General features: G+C 42.2%; 1 protein-coding gene across 1 annotated transcript; it reads left to right on the forward strand.

Moving 5' to 3' along the window:
- The first annotated feature begins 9878 nt into the window (after positions 1-9878).
- TNFRSF17 (TNF receptor superfamily member 17) lies at positions 9879-25043 on the forward strand. The gene is made up of 4 exons (XM_075285800.1): positions 9879-9996; positions 15715-15792; positions 17520-17651; positions 24772-25043. The coding sequence occupies exons 1-4, from the start codon at positions 9879-9881 to the stop codon at positions 25041-25043; spliced, it is 600 nt and encodes a 199-aa protein (XP_075141901.1).
- The last annotated feature ends 475 nt before the right edge of the window (positions 25044-25518 follow it).

The raw sequence follows: 25518 nt of genomic DNA on the forward strand, positions 1-25518 counted from the left end.
TGGATTTATCTTATTCCATGATCCTACTTTTCCGCTTGGTGAGTTTTATTATACCATACTTGAGATTGCGGTCTATATGTTAGGCGAATCCATATTTTGTACACATAAATTGGCAAGTTTTTGAATATTCCTTCCACCTATCGTCTCCTTATATTGCGTCTTTTATATTATCTCTAAATATCGCAATCTCAAGTCACTTAATGCGGTTTTTCTTCCTTAGGTGCATTACCTTGTTTATTTGGTATCATGTATTATCATAGATTTCTGACGCTTGGTTCACACTAGCACCCAGACTCCATTCTGAGCTTTCCGTCTTCTGCATGCGCTGAAGCGTGAGCGCTGGTGAGCGTTTTATGCTCTCCGCCACGAAACCTGTTTTTTTAAACTGGACACAGAGTACTGCATGTCCGACTCTGTGTCCGTTTAAAAAAAAAAACGCTCACTGCCGGACACCTTTCAAACCCATTCAAATGAATGGGTTTGAAAGAGTCCTGCAGGTTTCCGTCTCCTGCCTCTGTTTTGTGCAGGAAACGGAAACCTGTATGAACGGAGACCGGGCGCAGATGTGAACGAGCCCTGAAATGTGTGTTCACAGCATTGTTAGTTGTTGTTTTAATCATGTGTTTGTCGTTTATGTTAACTACTTACCTGTGAGCCTGGCTATAAACAACTCAATATGGCTGAACATTAGCACAATGCCATGAGTAAGGGACGGATGTCCTGAAACATGTAGGCTGCTTTACATGTATGCTGTATGCACACGCTCTTATGAGACCAATGTTGTAAGTTTTTTCTAAACTTTTTTCTTTCTTCTGTATCTGGTGTTTATCTTTTAATGCCTGAATTAATAAAAGCTAATTTTTAATTTTGAATACCCTTGTGCTGGAGGACTTTTTATGACATTTTTGAAGTGTGTAAACACCCTGAGGGGATGCCCTGTACTCCATAATTATCGCGTAAGATAAAATCCCTCCAGAATTGGATTTTGTGACTTTTGGGGCTTATTTGGGGCATATATTTTGTGACATTTTGCTTTTTCTGAACACTTGCTCTACTTTTCAAAAGCAAGTGGGAAAGTGGGCATATACGCTAGATTTATCCAATCTGAAATGTGCAAAAATTGTTGCAATCTCATTTCTTTGTGGGGGTGTAAAGGAATTGCTAGAGGAGCAATTACCCAGTAACTGCTGGTGAACCCTAGGGGGAGGGGCATGACAAGACAGTGAGCCCTTAGCTGAACTCCCCCCGCCCCTTCCTGCTTGCCTATTCTGTTCTAAGCGACAGGTGACAACTGGTCGACAAGCCCTTCCTAGGTATATGTGATGACACAGAACACAGACAAGACAAACAACAACAAACATAGGTCAGCTAGCCAAAGGTTCAGTAACACTCAAGCAACACAGTACACAATCGTAATCCGAGAGAATAGGCAAAGTTAAAGCCAGAGGTCAGGAAGAAGAATACAGGTAACAAAACAGCAAGAGTAAATAGCCAGCAAGTGCAAGGCAATAGCCAGTACCAATGTGAATGTGAGCCAAGAATAAATAGGAATGAAGAACCCGCCCCAGACTTGATAGGAAGATAGGCTGTCAATTATTAGAGGAGCAGAGGGAAACCCAGGTAAAGGAAATAGGTGTGGGGGAAAATCAATTACCAAGGTGAGTGAATAGGACAGTGTTCAGACAGAGCAACAAGAACCCAAAAGAAGAAATCACAGCCGAACTCGCCATCTGCACTGCAGCATGCGGCCGGAGGATGGCGCCAAAGCCTGGGCGAGAATGTTACAGGGTGGTTGTAGAAAGTGGAGTAACATCTCAGAAGAGAAGTATTAGATTTACACATGCACCAAAATTTGTGTGACTTTGGGCATCTACTATGTCAATACAATTATTATATTTGCATTCGTAAAAAATCTGAATTATTTTTTAGTAGTTATTGCCTTCTACTCCCCTCCTTTTACTATTTTGTTATATTTACAAGCCCAGTTATGCCTGTGAAAGCTAACATGAAGACACATGATCTACACTACTGTAAAATACCAATTGATGGGCCGACAGGTAAAACTAAATTAAGCATAAAGAGGCCATTAATCTGTTTATCATCTGTATCTTGCTGTGAATCTACTAATAGGATCAGACAGAACATTTTCACTAATCTGTTTTATTATTTGTACAGAACGCGGCAGAATATGAAGCCTGTCACATAGTATTAATATAACTATTCATTTCTATCATTTATCAGTGATATACCGTATTAGGATTCTTTACAAGGATGAGGATGCAAATGATGACATTTATCTTCACAAAAACAGCTTGATTTTGGCTGATAATTACTATCAGTATGAAAACTTCAGATTCTGAAGTTTCTTAAATGACTTTCATTTAAATACAACTGATTTTTGTAAATAGGCTAATAATTATTTTATCATTATCTATATGAAAATCGGTCCAATTCCATTGTTTTGTAGTAGTATTTCTTACTCTGTGATTTACCATGACACATGAACCTGGCAGCTCCTGACCTGTATTTCTTTAAAGAGGACCTTTCATGGTTTTGGACACAGGCAGTTCTATATACTGCTGGAAAGCCGACAGTGCGCTGAATTCAGCGCACTGTCGCCTTTCCCGATCTGTGCCCCGGGTGAAGAGCTATCAGTCCCGGTACTGTAGTTCTTCACAGAAGGGCGTTTCTGACACTCTGTCAGGAACATCCTTCTGCACAGCAGCGCCTATAGCGCTATATAGTGTGAGCGGGGAGGAACGTCCCCTCCATCTGCTCACAGTCATCGTCTATAGATTAGTATTATCAGGAGGTGAGGGGGGTTTCTCCCTGCTCACACTGTACAGCGCTATTGGCGCTGCAGTGCAGAAGGATGTTCCTGACAGAGTGTCAGAAACGTCCTTCTGACTGTGTACTGGGACCGCTAGCTCTTCACCCGGGGTACAGATCATGAAAGCCAACAGTTTACTGAATTCAGCGCGCTTTTGGCTTTCCAGCAGTATATAGAACTGCCTGTGCCCCAAACCATGAAAGGTCCTCTTTAAGAAACATGTATGTTATTGGGAAAGTAAGTGGAAAAAGAGTACCTGGCGCCCGTATTAAGGTCCTCTGGGAGGGACCTAGTGGTAAATAGTTGTAGCTCTTACCCGGGCACCATTATTGGGAAACTGGTCATCATAAATGTTTGCTCAAGAGCTGGAGATGAATAATGAAATACGCTACATGGACAGCTGTATTTTACACCTACACCTTAAATCTTCAGGAGCTTTTATGACATCTCTTTTTATAGCCATAGGCATTAATATGTGATGGTCTTTCCTTTGCAGCTTATAGAGGACCTTTGTGCCCGGGTGCCAGAAATATTGGTGCTGTAAGTTTTGGCACTAATATACCTTCACTGTCACAAGTGCCTTACACCCCCAACAGTACTCATGGCTATGGAAGAGTACTATCAGGGGGGAATGTTTTTTCACAGGCCAGTGGTGACACTAAGCAGTAGGGCCGCCCTTATGACAGTGGAGCGATATGGGTGCCGAAACTAACGGCCCTGATATTTACGGCCCCCGGGTGCAAAGCAAAGAATTCATTGTACTGTAAGGTTTCTAGTGTTATATAATACCACCCATCTCCGAGGACATGAAAGGTCCTCTTTAATGTGAAAAGAAATATTTAAATATTTTGCTATTAGAATATCAAAAAGAAAAAAAAAAACACATTTTGTGTCATTGTGTTTTTTACTTCCATGTGTCCATTTTGGTGCTGCCAATAATCAGTTCCGTTACAGTTGGTTTGGCGGCTCTCGGAGCGTGTACTGCGGTGTGCCTCCGAGAGCCGCCAAACCTGGTTGGGGGAGAGGTAGGGCAATAACATAGTGCTACCTGTACCCCAAGCAGCAAAACCGAATGCCTATGAGACAAAAATCAAATAAGGAGGGAGGGGTCAGAGCCGGGAACCAAAAACCGATCCGAACGTCTAGTGAGACATTCGGTACCGTCCACGCAAACCAATCAAACCACGCCGCGACCACCCAACCAACATGGGAGAGACAGCAAAACACGACAACTCACCGCATCAGCCTCCCCACGGAACCCGAGGGGTAAAGGAGAGATTGAGGCTGGCCGCAGCGTGCCCCGAACCGCAAAGGGAGAGAGAGGGGGCGGCAGACACCACCAGGAGACGTTGCAGACCGAAGCCCACAGCAGTCCCCAACGGGGCAGAGCACTTAAATCAACAGTTATTTGCTTTTCTGATGAGAATACAAAAAAGAGCAACAATAAGGCACAGAGCGGACCAGCAAACAAAATGAGTCCCAAGGGAAGTCAGCTACAACAGAATGTTCCACATCATGCAGAAACTTATAGGGGATCAACAGCCCGGACCAAAGAAGAAGGAGGAGGACGGTCAGCAGGTGTCACTAGCGGCAGTTGGAAATCCAGCCAGTCCAGGAGGAGCAAATCAGGTAGATCCAAGAATTTCGCCAGAGGAGCCGCCTGGTCAGGGGAATGAAGGATGAACACCGTTGCGTTGCGGCGGACCTGGAGATGAAAATGGTGTTCCTATCTGTAGGTGGCTCCAGAGTCCAAGATCAACTGGAGGGTCGGTTTAAGAAGACGTCGCATGGCCAAGGTATGACGAGAAACGTCAGGAAAGAGGTGAACTGGACTATCCAAGAAAGGAACTTGATGCAACACGTCTGAGACCCATAACCCGGTGGATTCTGTCAATGTTAATCTCCGCATCCAAGGGACAAAAGAGGACCGTATTAAAGATGGAGGTGGCAGTTGCACGGAGCTCAGCAGTTGGGACAGAGTCCGGGATACCACGCAGCTTAATATTATTCCGGCGGCCCCTGTTCTCCTGCTCATCCACCTGTAGCAAAACGTGCCGATTAAACGTACGTTGAGAGGCCAAGGACTGCTCTACAGCGGTGAGGCTGTGCTCAATGGAGGTAGTAAGTTGCTGCTGGCTGGTAACTTGTGTCGACAGGGACTGGAGTTCAGACTTAAATTCCGCCACTATCTTATCCTGCCTCTCTTCAACTCTAAGAACCATGGTCTCCAGGTCCGTCTTAGTGGGCATAGTATGAAGAAGATTCCATATGTCCTCTAGTTTAGGACGTTTGGAGCGGTGGGACCGCAAGGAAGCGTCCAGCTGGAACAAGGAACCCGGTCCAGACACAGCAGGGAGCAGAGAAGACATCACTGGAGGGGGGTCCATGGCTGAAGCGGACCAGGGCAGCGCAGCGTCCACTGACTGTTGAAGAGGCAGGCTTCCCTGTGCAGCTGCAGCGGCACGCGCCATCTTGTTTCCACTGGACCCAGCAGGAGGAGAGACAGAAGAGCGGAAAAAACGGGCTGTGGAGGTTTCCCTGCGCTTCAGATGCCGGACCATCTTCAAGGGAGAGGGTAAGAGGGCTCTGACCCACGTAAGGGACACTTAATCTGCTTGGGGACCAGGAGCTATGAGTAGATACGTCTGCACACATTCATGGCCAGGCCACACCCCCATGTTCCTTTATTTTATTGTAATTAAAACCCACAATACTCAGGGATAGGACAGATAATTGTCCTCATGTACCTTGAATTTCTCAACTGAAAACCACCATTATAACATGCACAATGTAAATTAAAGCATGGCTTTTATTCTGCCACAAAACCGCTGACAACACTGATATCCCAATAAACCAAACCAATTTTTTTTTTTTTCGTAATGTGGGGCTTCAGCCTTAAACTTTGCGACAACTTGTACTTATGTGGAAATAAGTACAGTACATTTTCTCTGAACTTTATCATCTAGCTGCTGCAAAAACAATTTATCTGAGCAGCGGGGTAATCTCCTCGGCCTGGGAGTCCTCTGCCAGGTACTTATAGTCCTCAAATGATTTATTTTTTAACGTAGAGTGAATTCTGTTCACTGGTCCCCAGGATGGCTGCCATAGACACCTGAAGAAGGAGGTGTTTTGCAGATATCATTGAGGGCTGCTAAGCTTCGCACCGCCATATAATCTGGTTACTTTCAAAATGTTTCATCTATAAATGGAACTAAACTCAAAAATACTTTAATCTTTTTGAGACATGTCCAGGTTTTTGGCTCTTGTTCAAGGTAATTTCTGTGTAACTGTTTCTGGTTTATACCTTAAGACTTTGTTGAAGTGCCAAAATATTCTTTTTATTACTTTGCTCCATCAAGATTTTCTGTATATAGAAGTTTAAGGAATGGCAGGACAATACATTGGAAATGAAAGAAACTAAAACTTGGTTCTGGTTTCTTTTTTTTTGTGGAAAGTAGTTTTTTTGTCACAATATTTTGATATTTTTTTAAGCTTATAAAGCGGAGCATCTGTGCATATATAGTGATGTGCAAAAGTTTTAGGCAGTTTTGAAGGAAAATACTGTATAGTGAGTATGCGTTTCTAAGTATAGAAGTGTTTATGTCAGTTAATATGTCAGCCATAGATATTTATGCTTAATAACGGACAGTTCACATCTATACAAATATACTGATCCCTTTATGTATTTTTGGTATGTACAGACCTATTAGAGTTTGGGATTATTTGGTCTTTTTATTCTATCAATATTAAAATCTATGTTTTAGCCTGATTTAGGACTTTAGTTCCTTTTTTGTGACTCCATTTTTGATAGGTGGAACAGTCCCTCTGTTATAGTAGCTGCGTTATTATCCCCTCCAAAATAATGGCGAAATTACGTTTTAATCATGCTAACAAAGGACTCTTACAACGGAAGTGTGAACACCACCTAAAATAATAATATATGAGTATTATTTTGATCTGCGTTTGTGGGATAGGCGAGCCTCATTCAGGATTTGGGGGCTTAGACAGCAGGTCATGTGATCTAAGTGAGGACCCAAACGAAATTCTACAATGAATCAGCCAGGCATTTTTTTTTCTCTATTCATTTTTTTTTATTTTATTAATTAAGGGTGCATCAATACAAATATAACTCAAAGTGCTTCTTGAGATGTCAAAGATGTCACTTGAGCCTCAAGTGACATCTTTGGCACCTCTTTTTTCTTGTTCTAATGATCATAATAATCTAGTAGAATATTTAATTTTTCTTATTAAATTTGCCTTTTTTTATTCAATATATTGCTTTTTCATAGGATGAAGCGCCTTTGTAAAAGCTCACCATATACTTTATGTGACCATTATTTTCCATGTCTTCTCGCTTGGCAATTGTAGCTAAACATTGTGGAGCATTGTTATTAGTTATTACTTTATGTAGGGAGCTGATATTTGGTCAGTTTTTATATTTTATTATTATCTGAGAAGTACATGGTGGTACACTATATTAAAGTAAAACTAGGTGGCAGGGTGTGATAACATCAAATGAAAGGACTGCCCTGAATCATTCTCCATGATGTCAGAACTAGGTAAATTAAAGCCATAAAGAAGCTTTTGGGATATATATGTTTTGATCAGTGGTTTTCAGGCTGGTCTTACACGGTCGTAATGATTTTACGGTCCGCAAGTTGCTGATAAGCAACATAGACACCGCAGATGCCCGTAAACTGCTGCACGCGCCCATAGAGTTCTACGGGCGAGTCCGTGCAGTGCCGCAATTCACGACCATTACAGACATTGATCTAGCATTATCATGCTATTGATCATGGCATCCAGGGGGTTAATCCACCAGCGTGAGAAGACTGTAATAACAGCCTCCAAACAGCCAAGTGCGGGAAGTAATGCTGCAGATACATCTCCTGTGTCTGCAGCAATACAGCGCCATACTATTAGGCTGGGTTCAAACTACCATTGTTAATGTCTCCATTGCTGTTTTCCATCATAGGATAACAGCAATGGACATTAACTGTGGTAAAGAACTGACGTAGGCTGAGTCTATGTCTGTTCCCACTGACACTAATGTAAACATCATGATGGACGCCGTTAGGTTACTTTTATAACAGAAGAAAAAGTCCTGCATGTACAATAGCATCTGTCATGTTGTTTTCATTAATGTTAATGTATCTCTGCCACAGTTAATGTCTGTTGCTGTTTTCCTATGACTGAAGACAGAAATGGGCATAAATATCGGTAGTGTGAACCCAACCTTACGGCACTGAGCGCTAAGTACACACTCAGCATAATGTAATAGTATGGCACAGAGTGGGAAGGGCTTACATTGTTTTATAAGTATGAATTTATTTTAGTATGGTTGAGTTGCAGTACCATACCTGGCCATGTACAAGAATGGTGCTGTTTAGATCACAATCAATCTTTTCTCTAACTTCATACAGCTGCTAAAAGGAAAAAGTCTCGACCAACAAGAATCAAGTTGTATGTTTTTTTCCAAAGTACGGTGTCTGGTAGTCATTTGGGTACCTATCTTTGTGGAGAGAAATGATAAGTAATTTTTTTTACCCTTGAGAATATATCCTGATGCTATATATCCTTTCTTTAGCCTGACCTATCATTCCTACATTGCTAATAGCCATCCCTGCACTGGTGGCTTCATAACAGTATTGCAGTCATTCATTACTTGCCGAAAAAGGGAAAGAGAGTTTATTGAATTCTGACGAAATTACCGGGGCCGTCACCCATTCTGGATATTATATCTGCGAGCAACATACATCTTGTATTATGAGATGTCATATTTCAGCTATGCTTGCAACCTTTAGAAAGTTCTATCTTAAACATTACAATAACTTGAAGAAAGTGCCGTAAGTATGGCTGATAGTTTGGAATACTTTTCAATTTATTTCAATGTTAGAAAATATCATGGTATGTTGTGTAATATGGACAGTATTCAGATGTGGACTAAGAATCACATGGATCCCTGGAAGAAATAGTTATAGACTTCTTACAAGGTTTTTGAATTTGATTTTATTTGTTACATACTGTACATTATATTCAGTGGTATAACTAGGAAAGGGCGGGGCCCCGTGGCGAACTTTTAACATGGGCCCCCCTGAATGACACCCGTCGAAGACCCCAACCGACCCCCCCCCCCACTCATTCCTATGCTCTCTATTATTTCCCATAGTGGCTCCTGCACACAGTATTATGCCCCATAGTGGCCCCTACACACACTATTATACCCCACTGTGGACACCCATGAACAATTATTATACTCGGGGGTCTTTTCAGACCCAGAGTATAATAATCGGAGACCGAAGGGGGGTACCAACAAAAAAACAATGTTACTTACCGGCTCTGCTGCAGTCCACGGTGGTGTTGGCCATCTTCAATGACCTCACATGACCCAGGACGTCTCATGACCCTGAAGACTGATACTGATCCGGCTACCCCCGAGTTCCGTTTATATTTAGATACAGCTGCACTAGCACCCTACTACCTACCATGGAATTATAGATAGCTTATTTATTGGGCTAGATATTGTACTTCTGGAGTGATTTATGATTAGTGAGGACCAAAGTCTCCAGGGCTGAACACTAATTTGAAAAGCTGGAGATAATTAAGGGAGATCGCTACATTGCACTCAACAGTAGTTCTAATTCTGATTCCCAGGAGATTGTATTTTGGGGACACATTTTAAATATTTGAATTCAGGGATTTGTGCAAGTGACATTTATTAAAAGTTATATTTTAGAATTATTGGTCTTTTTTTGGGGCACCCCTTGTGTGTAATCTTGAGTTAAGTACCCTATACCCTATGTGATAGCCAAAAGAAAATAGGCAAGGTATTAATGATGATGTCATCAGTCTCTTGTGTATTCTCTAGAATGCATCAGCAGAACTTAGTCAAATGCATCTGTAAATCTCCGACACCTGCACTGAAAACAGCAGAGTGACTAGAAGGCAGCCTGAATCATAACCATCAAGATATTTGCATGTCGAGTCTTTAAATATCTCCTCATGGAACATCTGCACAGTTAGTACATGGTTGTGAATGAGAGCACCAATGGGGGAACGCTGTCCAGCCGGTCACTATTTTGATGAATTAGTAGACAGCTGTCAATCCTGTAAGCTTCGCTGTGGGAAACTGCCTTCTGATTGTTACAAGTTCAATCCTTGTTCAAGTAAGTTGTATTTTTTTAATTTTTCTTTTCTTTATTAAATGTCCCGAGAATTCAAGATACACCGGAGGACGAAGCTTGACTTTACTGTCTAGATTTCATCGTGAATGAATTTCCATTCTATACAGTGAGGTTATATTTTCTAATTCGTGTGTATTAAACTAGCTTTTTCATCTTTTTGTAAAAATTTTTTACCCTCTATTGGGAATTTTTGGTTTTGGATCATCATTGACTTTCTGCCTGTAAGTTGTAGTTTGCCACCTGCTCTTTAAGTACAATTCACACTGCCGTCCAGATGGTGGCTGAGAAAAGTTGAATGAAACTAAAAGGGATGTCCCAGAATCAAATATTAATTCACAATAAATAGTCAAAATACTGGTGCCCTCCCTTTATATTATATCTGGTTAGTCTTTTCTTCAGTTTGGTAATGGCCACCAGCTTTTCAGGCTGCCCTATGCATACTTTGCCCTGGTAGTCTGAGACACTTCCTTGGTGTTATTGCATCATAAATATCCTGCCTATATATGGCTTATCAGCCAGCGCCCTGATTATTCTCACCTCCATTGCTCATGTACACCATATCAATAGGTAGTTTGGCATTAAAGACTCCATCTATGATACTACTTGACCACGACTGTAATCTGTCATCCTGACTGTTAAATTGGCTGACACTTGGGGGGTTTTTTTGGTTTTTTTTTTTAAGAACCAGAAATAACCAGATATTTATTTTAGGAGGATATTCTCTGTAATTTTTCTAGTAGTGGTTTAGCATTGTTCTTAAACACTCTGTCTATGGTGGGAGTCTTAAGCGGCGTTCACACTGCCGCTGCTGTCTGCCCGGGGGTGTCAGTGGTAAACCCAGGGGAAACCGGCAGTAGATGGCTTGAGAGTGGTCAGCTTTAAAACCCATTCAATTGAATGGGTTTTCAAAGGTGACCACCCGTGAGCATTTTCAGCCTCTCCGCCTGGTGTCCTGGTGTTCTACTAGCAGAAAAAGGAACCCATTGAAGTCAATGGGAGGCTTTTTTTTCAGCGCTGAAATTCCACACCAAATTTCTCACCATTTTCCTCCGTGTGAATGGACCCTCAGGGTACAAATCTTATAATACTACATTAGGATCAATTACAATGGCTGTTAAACCAAAAATAAAACAATCCTTATATATGTTATGTTAGAAAAGTGAATGGGGACACAATGCCAAATACAGTCAATGGTCAAGAAAGGTAGTGTTTATGGAAAACAGTCTGGTTTCCTTTTTAGTCATAATGAGAATAACAAGTATAACAGGCCTTTAATTATAAAATACTATGGTGTATGACATACATGACTTTTACATACTTTACAGTAAACCATATGATGTCACAGAAGTGACATCAGAGGAATTTCCCCATACACAGGGATGCCCTTTGTACTGTAGGCAAATTGATTCTCACTTCTTCTCTAATCTTCATTTACCATTCTGTGTAGCTGTAATATATAAACTGATGTACACCTCATTATATTTCCAGAAATATTACTTATTTAATACACTGATAGTTTCCAACATGTAACATTAGAGTCAAGAGATATTTAGTGGTGATTTTATTTCCAGAACAAAGTTATCCATAGTGGTCTTGTAGGACAGGGCAACCTGTTACATCTCAGTACCCGCACTATACAATACAACAAACATATGAATATGCAGATATTAAAGAAAACCTCTCAGTATGATTTTAGCAGCCAAACCAAGCACATTACCTGACAGGGCACTGCACTCCACTTGGGGACACCGCAAACACAATACCAAACGCATTAAAAGGCAGTGAGCTTATGAAAGCACACGGACCTCATAGATTATAATGGGGTCCATGTGCTTTCCGCGCGGTGTCCGCACAAGTCATGTGGAGAGGAAAGTAGTTCATGAAGTACTTTTCTCTCCGCATGTTCCATGCGGACACCACGCGGAAAACACATGGATCCCATTATAGTCTATGGGGTCCTTGTGCTTTTATAAGCTCATCACTTGTCAATGCGTTCAGTATTCCATTGGGGGATCCCCAAGCGGACTCACCGAATGGAATACCGAATGCAGATGTGAATCAGGCCTTACTCCCATTTGATTCCACATCCCAAGGCCTCAGCTCATCACTGTGCATGCGCTGATGGTGTTCTGTGAACCAACCATGGTTGTTAAAGAGGAACTTTTTTTAACAAGTCTAGCTCTTAACATTTAATAGCTGCTGCTCCACTGACTCTGAGACAATTGGAAGTTTTTTTTCCTTCTCTTACCATTCCCAAGCAATCAATGCTGTTAGTTTTGGTGCTTGATATACTATGAGAGCAGAGCGGAGTAGGAGGTCATTGGAGGATCTGAGGTTACGTGTAGGCCGGTAGCGGGAGATTAGTTCAGAGATATATGGAGGGGCCAGGTTGTGGATGGCTTTGTATGTTAATATTAGTAGCTTGAATTCAATTCACTGGGCTATGGGTAGCCAGTGCAGAGACTGGCAGAAGGGAGCAGCCGATGAAGATCGGGGGTGAGGTGGATTAAGCGAGCAGCGCAGTTTAAGGTGGACTGTAGGGGGGCGAGGGTGTTTGCTGGGAGTCCATGGAGAAGGATGTTGCATTAGTCTAAGCGGGACATTATGAGGGCCTGGATGAGCATCTTAGTAGTTTCAGGGGTGAGGAAGGAGCAGATTCGATGGATGTTCTTGAGTTGGAGGTGGCAGGAAGTGTTGAGGGTTTGAATGTGTGACTTGAAGGATAGGTCGGGATCCAGTGTTATCCCAAGGCAACGGGCCCGTAGGACAGGGGTAAGTGTGATTCCGTTAACTTTGATAGATGGGTCAGGTGGAGGGGCCACACGGGGTGGGGCAAAGATGATGAACTCCGTTTTCTCCATGTTGAGTTTGAGAAAGCGGGAGGAGAGGAAGTAGGCTATGGCTGCTAAACATTCTGGAACTCTGGCCAGCAGGGAGGTAATGTCTGGTCCAGAGATGCATATTTGGGTGTAATCGGCATAGCAATGGTATTGAAAACCATGAGATTCTATGAGTTGGCCCAGGCCAAGGGTGTAGATGGAGAACAGGAGGGGTCCTAGGACGGAACCTTGGGGGACACCTACAGAGAGAGGGCATGGTGAGGAGGTGGTGTGCGAGTGGGAGACGCTGAATGTGTGGTTGGTGAGGTATGAGGAGATCCAGGAAAGGGCCAGGTCTGAGATACCAAGGGATAAGAGAATTTCTAACAATAGGGAGTGGTCAACTGTATCAAAGGCAGAGGAGAGGTCAAGGGGGAGGAGTACAGAGTAATGGCGCTTGGCTTTGGCGGTTAGCAGGTCATTAGTGACTTTGGTTAGGGCAGTTTCAGTGGAGTGACGGGGTCTGAAGCCTGACTGTAGTCTGTCAAAGAGCAGGTTGGACGAGAGATAGGAGGAAAGTTGAGTGGACGTGTTGCTCAAGCAGTTTTGAGGCGTATGGGAGCAGTGAGATGGGACGATAGTTGGCTGGAGAGGACGGGTCGTGGGATGGTTTCTTAAGTATGGGTGTGACTGTGGCGTGTTTGAAGGTGGAGGGGAAGCATCCATTGGCTAGGGATAGGTTGAAGAGATGGGTTAGGGCCGGAGTAATGACTTCAGTGAGTTTGGGGATGAGATGTGACTGTATCGGGTCAAGCACGCAGGAGGTGAAGTGGGATTTGGAGATGAGGGAGGAGAGTTTTTCATCAGTGATGGTGGAGAAACAGGTCAAGGATGATGAGCAGTGAGCAGTTGGGTAGATGGGGTTGTCAGGGGAGTAGGGTGAGACTGTCTTTGATGGTGTCAATTTTAGTTTTGATGTAAGAGGCAAAGTCATCAGCTGAGATAAGTGATGTCAGGGGGGGGGGCGCAGGAGGACACAGGAGGGAATTGAAGGTGGTGAATAGCTGTTTGGGAATGCGAGAGAGTGCAGATGTGCGTTCTTAAAGGGGTTGTCCCACGTCGCATACTTACCAGTCTTCATTTCTGTGAATTCTTCTGTCTTCCGGCTTTGGTTGGCGGGGTCACATATGCAAAGCCAAGCGGCGAGATGCCGCCGGCCCTGCGTGCGCGCTCATACACCAGTCTAGCCTTCACAGTGCAAATACAGACCCGACAGGTCTATTACAGCGGATGCTGGGGAGTGTTAGACGCCGGCACAGGTGAAGCCAGCAACATTGCTATGCTTCTGCCCTGCATGAAGCCAGCAGCGGCAGAAGCGATGCTGTTATTCCGCTCCTCCGCCCCCCGCCCCGGAATAGCAGCATCGCTTCTGCCGCTGCTTGCTTCATGCAGGGCAGAAGCATAGAGATGTTGCTGACTTCACTTGTGCCGGCGTCTAACCCTGTATTTGCGGCCCCTTCCCCCCAAAGGGTAAACTACCCCCCCCCCTCCTCCAGGCTCGCTCCTGTGCACTTAGCCCCTCCTCCCTCCCCCTGAGAGCAGGCAAACACATCACTTGACTCAGGAGCAGCTAGGTCAGGGCTGTGGCCACAAAAAAATGAATAAAGTAAGATAGTGGCCAAACAAAGCAGTTTTGCTGAAGCAATGTATTTAGGAAAAGTCTTACATTCACATTAACAAGCAGTATAAATAGGATCCTTGTGATGGGACAACCCCTTTAAACGTGAGAAGTGCCTCTTTGTAACTGAGCAAGTCTTCCTGGGAGTGGCTTTTACTGCATCACAACTGCACCATGTGAATGCACCCTTAAAGCTACACCATCTTATACTTCTCATCCAGCACATATAAAATTTCACATGTTACCATCACTAAGCTCCTCTAGTAGCCCCAATATAATATTATGCTCCCTAATGGGCCAATACACAGTATATGGTTCCCCAGTGGCCCAACATAATATAATACACCCCAGTGGCCCACAATTTATAATGCTTTCATTGCCCCCCAGGCAAGTGGTAATATCCTTCATTGCAGGTGGTAATGTTCCCCAATGGCCCCCCAGCAAATGGTACTTTATTAGAGGCATGATCTGTCTTGTATGTTGTTCTCATCCAAGAACCATCATTAGGCCAGAAGTAGCTTGTGTCCTTGACTAGCTCCAAAAAGTTTGATAACACAGGCAGGAAATAAGAATATCCTAGATTCCAAGTATTCAAAATAGCTTTTACCTTTTTAAACAGGCATTCCCATCATTGTTTACTTCCTTCAGCAATAAAGTGACATACTGCATGCCTCCCGTCATTTATGTGACCATGATTCACTGGTCTCACCGGTAATGCCAATATGTACAAGATGTGACTGCTGATGCTAGTGATTGACTATAGTGGTGACAAGAATGATGTACACAATGTCATTGCTGCATGAAGTATGTAGAGACTGGCGCAGAGCACTGTAGTGGTGGTGCTGGAGGGGCAGAGGATTGAAGAGGATAGTATACGGTTTATTAATTTCCAATTGCCTATTTTTGGCCAATCTTTTCAAAATTGCACCTCCTTTAGTCCTATTTACAGAATAGATGTTGGTTCCATAATTAATGGGGGAAAACAAGTCTACTGACCCATGTTCACTGATTCTCAGCATGCTATATTGAGTACTCCATACACATTGAAGTCTTTGAGGGTTACGGAAACAGCCAAGTGTTGTAAAATTTTGTTTTTCTTATATTTTCAGCCAGCTTGCAATGCTAAATATATATAGTTGCTCACATTGTGTATTAGCTTTCTCTAATTTTGCTTTGTTATTTTTGTTATATTATTTTGCATAGGGACTACCAATAACCCAGTGACGCACAAAGAGGTCCCGTCCACGAGTGTCGGGCTCACTATCACATATAAAATAAAAGGTAATTAGGAAGAAGAAAACATTTTTGGATATTTCCAAAATGTCTTTGACTAGATATTTCAGTCTGGTGTACATGCATAGTACTTAGCCCTTTCAGTACAGTATCATATGGTGTTATGGTAAAAGGTCCATATGCCACATAATGTAGAACTGGATTTTAGAAAAACCGACTGATTCCACAATACAGTTTCCTGTCCACATTGCTCCCATTGCGCATGCAGTTTTCCATAATGCAACCACATTTTAGCATCTGTATAACAGTTACAAAATCCAACTGTATAGATCCCATATAGACAGTTGCTTTACAGCTCTGTTCTCTGTAGTATGGTACCTTAGTGGGACTGCAACCTCTTTGATGCTTCATTGGGGGGAATCTACTAACTCATCTATGCCAGTGGCGATTCTTTGGTGCACAGACCTTTCTTGAGCCAAAGATACACCACACTTTTCCTTTTGTACCCCATTCTCCACTTTTTACTTAAAACTGACCAAGGTTGGTGACCAATACTGGCCGAGTTGGGGACACCTCGACTAGACAAACTTATTATAACTCAAATATGAATCAATAAGAGCTTGAGGCCTCTTAATAATTCAGGTACATCTCATGCCAGCCTGAGACTTGATGGAGCCTGGCATACAGAGAACCAGTCTTAATAAATCCCCTCCATTGTTCTTCAGTGCACAGATTCTTAACAGTTAGGCCCGGTTCACATCTGCGTTCAGTATTCCATTTGGGGAGTCCACTTGGGGACCCCGAACAGAATACCGAACGCATTGACAAGCAGTGAGCTTATGAAAGCACAAAGACCCCATTGACTATAATGAGGTTCATGTGTTTTCCGTGCAGTGTCCGCACAAGTCATGCAGAGAGAAAAGTACTTCATGAACAAGAGCGGAGACCGCGTGGAGAACACACGGATTCCATTACAACCTTTGGGGTCCATGTGCTTTCATTGCTCACCACTTGTCAATGCATTCGGTATTCTATTCTGGGGACCCCAAGTGGACTCCCTGAATGGAATACCGAACGCGGATGTGAACCAGGCCTTACATGTACTGCAAAAGCCAGCTATGGGGGAGAGAGGCATATGAGTGGTGGAGTAGAATGTGATATATCACATATACTGTATTAGAACGTTTACTATTCATGCATACATGGAAAATATAATGCTAATGCTAGAACCATTTCATATATGATAAAGCTGTATGCTCTCAATATTCTGCTTTTATACATGATACCGAAATAGACAAGTTTGACAGCGGCCTGTTTATATAGGCATTATCTATCAGTATAGCATGGTGTTGGTTTAGGTTTGGTTCACACTAAGCTTTTTACTTAAGAACTGCATGGTTTTTTTTAGTACATTTATAGCACATTTCAGCTGTGTAACATATTATTCCTATTCCAGTAAACCAGAGGTTTTCAGTTTAATGGCCATTACCTTGCCAGGTGAAATGTATAGTAACATATGCTAGGCAATAAACCAGCATGTAGTTCTTATTAAAAAAGAAAATGCAACATGTGAACAAACCTTCATATCCTACAAGTGTAGGCAGTTTCGTACTTCCAATGTGTTTGTAGTATGCCACCTATTAAATCTACGAGGACTGCCACACTGGATACATCATGGAATACTTTCCAAAATAAAACATGTCATATATATGTAAACTAATATAACGTTATTATGAAACATTTATGTATATTAAGATGTTTTATTTGTTTTTTAGACCCTGATAGCATTGAGGATGCAAATGACACGAAGTACATCATTTGGCTGCTGCTGGCATTTTGTGTTGTGTTAATATCAACTATATTGATTGTGACAATTATTCTACATAGAAAACGGAGGCTGCACGCAGGTAAAGTATATCATTCCAGTAGAATTTTAGGAGAAATGTCAATTCTTGCTGACTGTTATAATGTGTTGTCACAGTCAATGAATAAAACAGCTTATTGGTGGAGATTACTATGGACTGGACACCCATGGCCTATATTATAAGTCATGATACATTTTTATGGGAAATCCTGATCATAAACTGTAGTGTTCATGATATTAGGGTCCATTCACACGGAGTAACGTGCCGCATGACCTGGCACGTATACGGCGTGTGAGATTTTGAGTGCCGTAAAAGCTCCCATTAATTTCAATGGGAGCCTGGATTGTATACGCTGCTTTATTTTGCAGCCGTGATATTTCTTCCTTTTTGCAACAACATACTTATGTGAAGCAGCATTCTCCGCCTATGTGGCCACTGAAACAAAATAAAGATCTCGACTGAATATGGAACCTGACATTCGATTGCAGTTATCCCAAATTCAACCAGATATTGCTAAATTGTGCAAATGAAAGCAGCCTCATTCTTCACATTAAAATGAAGACATTAAGCTTTTTAAGATTTAAGAAATAGGATCTGTGTTTTCAGGATTTTTGGTTTTCCTTATAATTAGTTAAGTTCCTTATTTTTTAACTGTGACTGAGAGAAAAAAATTTGAATAAAGTTAATAGAAAATATAATATCTAATATCAATTCGTTAGAAATCCCCCCCCCATCGTTAATATCGCTCGTTATCTTTGGCACCTATGTAGGTTTTAGGTAAAATATATTAAGTTCTCCCTACAGAATTTCTGTCCTGAATAGTGCTCCTCCACTCAAAACGTTTGGGAAACACTGATCTAATGTATAAGGGGGCCTACCAACTCTTGGCATGTTGGATTCTAACATGCCTGATCCTTTTGTTCTCTGGCGGATAAGCTACCATAGCCAGTAGGGGGAAATTAACCACTCTCTCTGTTCTAGAAAATTGGTGTAGATGGGAATAGCTATGGTGAACCTCTGGCATACAGTCCTTTTTTTTACGCTAAAGATACTCAGCTTCCCTCTTTCTGCGCCCTGCTCGCCACGTTTTACAAAAATTGTTAGGGCAGAGACTGGTGCAGATTTCAATTCTGGTACACAGGAGTGTCTAAATTATTAAGATACTTGATCCTCTTAAAGAGGACCTTTCATGTCCTCAGGCACATGCAGTTTTATATACCACTAGAAAGCCGACAGTGGACTGAATTCAGCAGACTGTTGGCTTTCCCACTATGTGCCCTGGGGCTGGAGATATCATTGCTGTTGCCAATCTCTATCCACAGTCAGAAGGGCATCCCTGATAGTCTAGCAGGACTGTGAGGAACGCCCCTCCTGACTGTACTCATCCGTAGCCCTGTATTATCAGAGAGGGCATTCCTTACCGCCCAGCCATGAAACTAAGCTGTGAGGAACACCCCCCAGTACTACTAGTCTATGTACGAGTACAGTCAGAGGGGGTGTTCCTCACAGCCCAGCTAGACTGCCATAAACGCTCTCCTGACAGTGGTCAGAGGCAGTGACAGTGGTCAGAGACAGTGACAGAGATCGGTAATGGCACTAATATTTCCAGCCCCAGGGCACATAGTGGGAAAGCCAATAGTGCGCTGAATTCAGCGCACTGTTGGCTTTTTAGCGGTATATAAAACCGCATGTACCTTAGGAAATGAAAGATCCTCTTTAATAATTTAACAGAAGTAAGCGCCAATGGGAAGAATTAATCAAGATTATTGTTCAGAACACCAGTATTAATATATTCCTCCCAATATGTTTTGTGCTGTTTAGGCTAATAGTGTACCACACCTGTCTTCTAACCCCACATTCACATGACCGAGTTTCAGCCGTGAAACTTGGTCCAAGTGTTTGGTGGATTTTTCTGCCTGATCAGTGTGCCCAGGGACTCCTAGTAGTATACTTATCTATGCTGATAGGATTCCCTGACTCCCAGAAACATACTCTCCCTTACTATAATTAGTACAGGTCAGTATGGTGCTGGGAGGCAGGGACACCTAGCAGCATAGATAACTGTATTTCTAGAGTTCCTCTCCTGGCATACTGTTCAGGCCAATAATTCCGACCAACAGACAAAGACAAGTGTGAATGTGAGGTTACTATGTTTCCCTAAATCAGAGCAGAATAATAAGATGAAAAGCTTTTTCAGATTAGTAATGCTATGGGATATCTTCAGGAGTGTGAAGCTATGTGATTGTTACCATTACCATAAACGTCTGCAGCTTAGCAATGACCCAAAGGAATCATTACGGAGGAAACTTTGTTTTATTGTTGGGGTTTCAATGTATGTATGGGATCAGCCAGAATCTCATAGACTTTGCTGGTACTGTTAAACACAGTGTTTTTATTTCTGCTCCATTTCCACAACATGGGACCTTAGCCTTAAAGATATTTCACTAATAATAATAATAACCCATACAAATTCTCCCTTGGAAAATTATGGCAAAGTAGTAAGATGTGTTTTCATCCCTAACTGCAAAAATCAGCTGGATTGCATGACCATTGAGATGGCCAAAAGTAGTTATTTAAAGCATACTGATTATGTAGTTTTTGGTGTGTAAAGAAATAAGTAGCCAAATGTGTATTAAACGTACAAATTTACGGGCCCAGGAGGCTTCAGTACTTACGAGAGGAGAGATTCACTGAATTAGCACAATCTACTGGTATTTTGAGGTAACTCAGATCGAAAGCCCTGGGAATTCTCAGATGATAAATCTGTCATAATTTGCATAACCATTACTTCTCTTTTGCAGTGAGGAAACTTTGACAAATAGTCCTTCAGATTTCTATTCACAGTTTAACAACTACATTTTATATATGTCAGGAGTAAAACAAAGCCACCCTCTTTGAATTCTCAGGGTTTTTTTCTATCAGGATGTAATAAAAAAAAAATCTGGTCCTTAGAAGTTCTTAAAGGGGTTTTCTGGGAAAAAAACCCCTCTGTTTTATCTTACCTAAGTACCATGATGCATTGCTCTTCACTCAGATTCCCCTCTAACTCCCTTTCTCTCTCTCTCACACACTCCTTCCATGTTTCCCTAGCTAGCCTGCCCATTACTCGCCCTTCCTAACTAACTAATTCAGCCCACACCCCTACCCAGTGGTGAACCTAGCCTCTCTGCTGCCTGAGGCGGCCGATCAAAAGACGCCCCTCCCTCCCCCTTCCCCCTCGAACTGAATACTGAAGGGGGAGGGGGTGTCGTCTTTTGATTGTCCATAGTTTGACACCCGGCATCCGCGGTACTATTAAGCACTTCCCAACATCCTAGTACGGCGGATGTCAGGAAGTGGTTAATAGGAGAATTGCAATTCAGTGCACTGTCGTCTTTCTAGTGGTATATAATATCACCCATCTCTGAGGACATGAAAGGTTCACTTTAGGCTGAGGCCCCACATTGCGGAAACGCAGCTTTTTTTTTTTTTTTGAGACAATACCAGGAGTGGCGACAATAGATATGGGAAATATATAGGGATCTCTTAGGGAGCCTTCACAAGGAGTTTACGCTCGCGTAAAACTCGTTCAGAGTGAGCGGTGTAAAAAAAGATCCCATTGACTTGAATGGGTGCCGGCATATGCGCGAATCACATTGAAAGCAATAGGTAAAAAAGACTCTTATTGATTTCAATGGAGACCGCGTGTATACCGGCACCCATTCAAGTCAATGGGATTTGTTTCTTACGCCGCTCACTCTGAACAAGTTTATGTTCAGAATGAATGGAGCGTAAACTCCGTGTGAAGGCTCTACCTCCCGCTCAATCCACTCCTGGCTTTGGCTCAGAAAACCTCAGAAAATTGTGCAACCAAAAAAAAGTTGCTTTTTTTTTTTTTTTTTTTTTTTTTTAAGGCAGAACCCTACATTGCAGAAACAGTGTTTTTGTCTACTGCAGAAAAAAAGTGTTTTACAGAACCAGAAAACTGAATGAAATGTAATCAATTTACTGCATCCTCACATTGCAGGAAAAAAAAAACATGGAAGATGCTGCCAATTGTAAGATGCGTGCGCTTAAACTATGGCAGGGGAATTCTAGCTGCACAATCACGAGCATTTCCACATATAAATAATAGGGGGAGAAAGTGCAGGAAAATGCATCAAAAGCTCCAAAAAAATACTGTGGAAAAAAAAAAAAAAAAAAAACCTGTAATTTACCATTATTTTTTTTAGCTGTGTCTCACTGTTGGGCCTAATCCTTATCATCCTTGCATCACACTATAAGGATAAAGCCTCACGTAGCAGGCCACAGCAAAAGAAAATCCTGCGGGAAAAACCACAGCGACATCGCATCATAGTTTTTCCCACAGCGCTTTTCACAGAAAGTCAGTAGAGGTTTCCTCTGCAGAAACCAATGGCGTTTCTATAGGTATAAGTCACATGAAGCAATTTCCAAAACTAGTACACTGTGTATACTCACACATATATTTTATATATATATATATATATATATATATATATATACACACACCTACACAGTCATACATATAAGATATATACTCACATATACATTATTATAGCATATATACCTACACAGTCATCCATATACCATAGATACTCACACATACCACATACATGATACCATATATAACTACACAGTCATCCATACACAATATATACTCACACATATACATTATCATAGCATATATACTCACACATATACATTATCCTAGCACATATACATTATTATAGCATATATACTCACATATAACAAATATATAGAATTCACACAGTATACAAGACACAAACTATAAGCAAATGTACACATATATACATAGTAAATATTACATTTTACAAAAAAAAACAAACAAACTCACATTTGTCTGGAGTGAAAGTGTCCCATCGCTGCAGACTTCTTCCTGTCCCCACACGCTACGATCAGACACTGCTGTGAGGGGGGATGGGGAAGTCCAGGCTGCACGTACAGGATTTAATAAACTGCTAGGTGTAAGTGCTGCTGTATAGTGTCCGGAGGGTTAAGGATCTGCTGTTGATTTCTGCTGTTCCCTGCACAAGAGAGCTAAAGTGCCGGCATCCACTGAGTTAGTTGGTTAGGGTAAGTTCACAAGGGGTTTTTTGGATCAGAACCTGAGGCGGAGTCCGCGCGCGTATGCCAGCACCCATTAAAGTCAATGGGATCTGTTTTTTACGCCGCTCACTCTGAATGAGTTTACGTTCAGAATGAGGAGAGCGAAAACTCCGTGTGAAGGCTCCCTAAGGGAACCGGTCAGGTAAATTTGGGACACTTAACCACCCATAGTTCCTTATGGAACAGGGGTTTTGTGTCTCAAATTGCCCTGTTTTAAATGCATTTATACCCGCATTAAAAAAAAACAAATTCTTTATACTTACATAGACATGAGTCCACTGTCCAATGCACTCTATACACTTGCGCAGTTCTTCAGTGAAGTCAAGGTCATACACAGCAACTTGACTGTGCAAGTGCCGGAGGTATAGGGCATGCACACTGAAACCAGTGTACTCCTCTGGTTCCTGTGAATAACTGCACTGGTGTGAGGAGTACAGTGGCAGGGTGAGTATAAAGCTTTTTTTTATTTTTATTGTGAACATGGATGGTTTTATAACAGGGCAATATGGTACATTAAGCCCCTTTTCTATAAGGACCTGTGGTTGGTTTACTGACCCAAATCTCCCAGATTCCCTTTAAATTTGATCCTGTAGATGGGAATATACCTTTAAGAAGGTCAAAACTAATCAAATAGTTGGAGTAACTAAACTGTTATTGTCTGGGGAGGGGAGATTTCAGTAAGATATGGATGTTCTGGAAGTTCGTAATGTATTTAAAGAGGACCTTTCATGGGTATGGGCACAGGCACTTCTATATACTGCTGGAAATCCGACAGCGCGCTGAATTTCCCGATCTGTGCCCTGGGTGAAGAGCTATTGGTCCCGGTACAGTGTGAGCGGGGAGGAACACCCTCTCCCCTCCTGATAATACTTGTCTATGGACGAGCACTCTGAACAGAGGGAGGGGACATTCCTCCCCACTCACAACGCAATAGGTGCTGCTGTGGAGAAGACTGTCAGGAACGCCCTTCTGACAGTAAAGAGCTACAGTACCGGGACTGATAGCTCTTTACCCAGGGAACAGATAGGGAAAGCCGACAGTGCGCTGAATTCAGTGCACTGTCGGCTTTCCAGCAGTATATGGAACTGCCTGTGCCCAATCACATGAAAGGTCCTCTTTAATTGCTGTCTTTTGTTTCCTTCATTTGCCCATTCAAAAGCTACTTCCTGTTTCTTTACTTGAATGCCCCGTGTTGTTGCTAAGTAAAGCTCATACACCATTTGTAACTATGTAGTGTATGGACTGAATTGGTTGTGCATACAGGGTAGTAGTCAACGGCTTAGTCTGCACCGCCAAATAACGATAAGTTCACATGGCAGAAACCTTTTCCGATGTGTGACTTTTCCACGCAGCTAGCCACAATGGGATGCTGATGCAGTGCATCGGCATTCTATTGCGGCATCTTGCTCCTGATTAGGCCCAGATGAATGGGCCTAATCAGGAGTGAGTCTCGAGCTGTGGACACCGCGGCTGAGTCAGCCATGGAATCCACGGAAAGATAGGGCATAGCGATTTTTTTCCCACTGACTGAAAAAAAAAATCACTAGTGAGGAAAAAAAAGCAAGGGACTCACACTGAAATGAATGGGGGACGTTTTTGCAAGTGGATTTTGGAGGCGGCTTCCGCACAAAAAACTTTGGGTGAACATACCCTAAGGGTTTTCCTGAGAAGTGCAGGAGCAGGCAAAGGCACAAGACCAAGGCAGGGCGTAGAATTTTGACTGTCAATCACATAGCCTTTGTCTGTGGAGCATGTCGGCTGAGAAGGTGACTACAACTCTTCTTCCTCGTATCAAAAGCAGGAAATGTTCAAGAAAAGATGCCGAAGGCAGCACTTTGGATAAGAGTTTGGCCACAAGTTTGGAAAAAATGAAAGTTTAATCATGCTTTAAAGTTTTTCCAGTCTAATTATTATTCAAAATTTTCCTTTATTTTTTTACTATACCATGCATATGCTATATTAAAGAGCTTACCATTTGGTTTTGGAAGACTTGGCCGTTTTAGAAGTCACTTACCTTGTACAATTGTGTTTTCAGATTCTTTTGGCAAGACTTATGGCAACGGTACAACTAAAAGCAGTTTTAAGGGTACGGATTTTGAACAAGCCTCATGTGATGAACTAAAGAAACCGGTAGCGGAGAACCAAGATGTGGAGAATCCAGTCAATATTTCAGACAATGCTCTGTCTGATTATTTGTTTCCTTTGCCGGCTGTAGAGGAAGGAGCTGCTATTCTTGTCACCACAAAAACATCTGCTTGTTTTAATTCTGGCCCAGGTGTGAGGGGTGACGCTTTTGTGGAAATATAACATCACAACTTTCTGTTGTGGATGAAGATACAAGGAAACACCAAGATCTCTGTACCTGTTATACGTGTTTATATGCTAAGACATTACAGCTATGACTTTGATTTCACCACCTTTGCCAGTATACCACTTTGTAATGTGTTACCTCAAATTGTGAATATTATATGCATTGTAATAAGCCATGCCCAGTATTCTTTATTCAGAGAGATTACTAGGCTTTCCTTCATTAAGGACAAAGATTTAGTTTGCTGTTTCCATCTCTATACCTAAATACCAAAGACAAGGCAACAAGGCTCATGGGTACCCACTCAGGCCAGTACTCAACACCCAAGACACCTGTAGTGTAGTCCCCTTAGCTACACTCCTGCTTTATAACTTGAGCTATGTTTTAAATGGAGATCTCAACTTACTCCTGAATAAATGGGTTGTGCCCTCTCCTGCTCTGATGCCTCCTGGGCCCCCCCATTGGTTTCTGTAG

This window comes from Leptodactylus fuscus, chromosome 8 (genome assembly GCF_031893055.1).
Source record: "Leptodactylus fuscus isolate aLepFus1 chromosome 8, aLepFus1.hap2, whole genome shotgun sequence".
Taxonomy (NCBI): Eukaryota; Metazoa; Chordata; class Amphibia; order Anura; family Leptodactylidae; genus Leptodactylus; species Leptodactylus fuscus.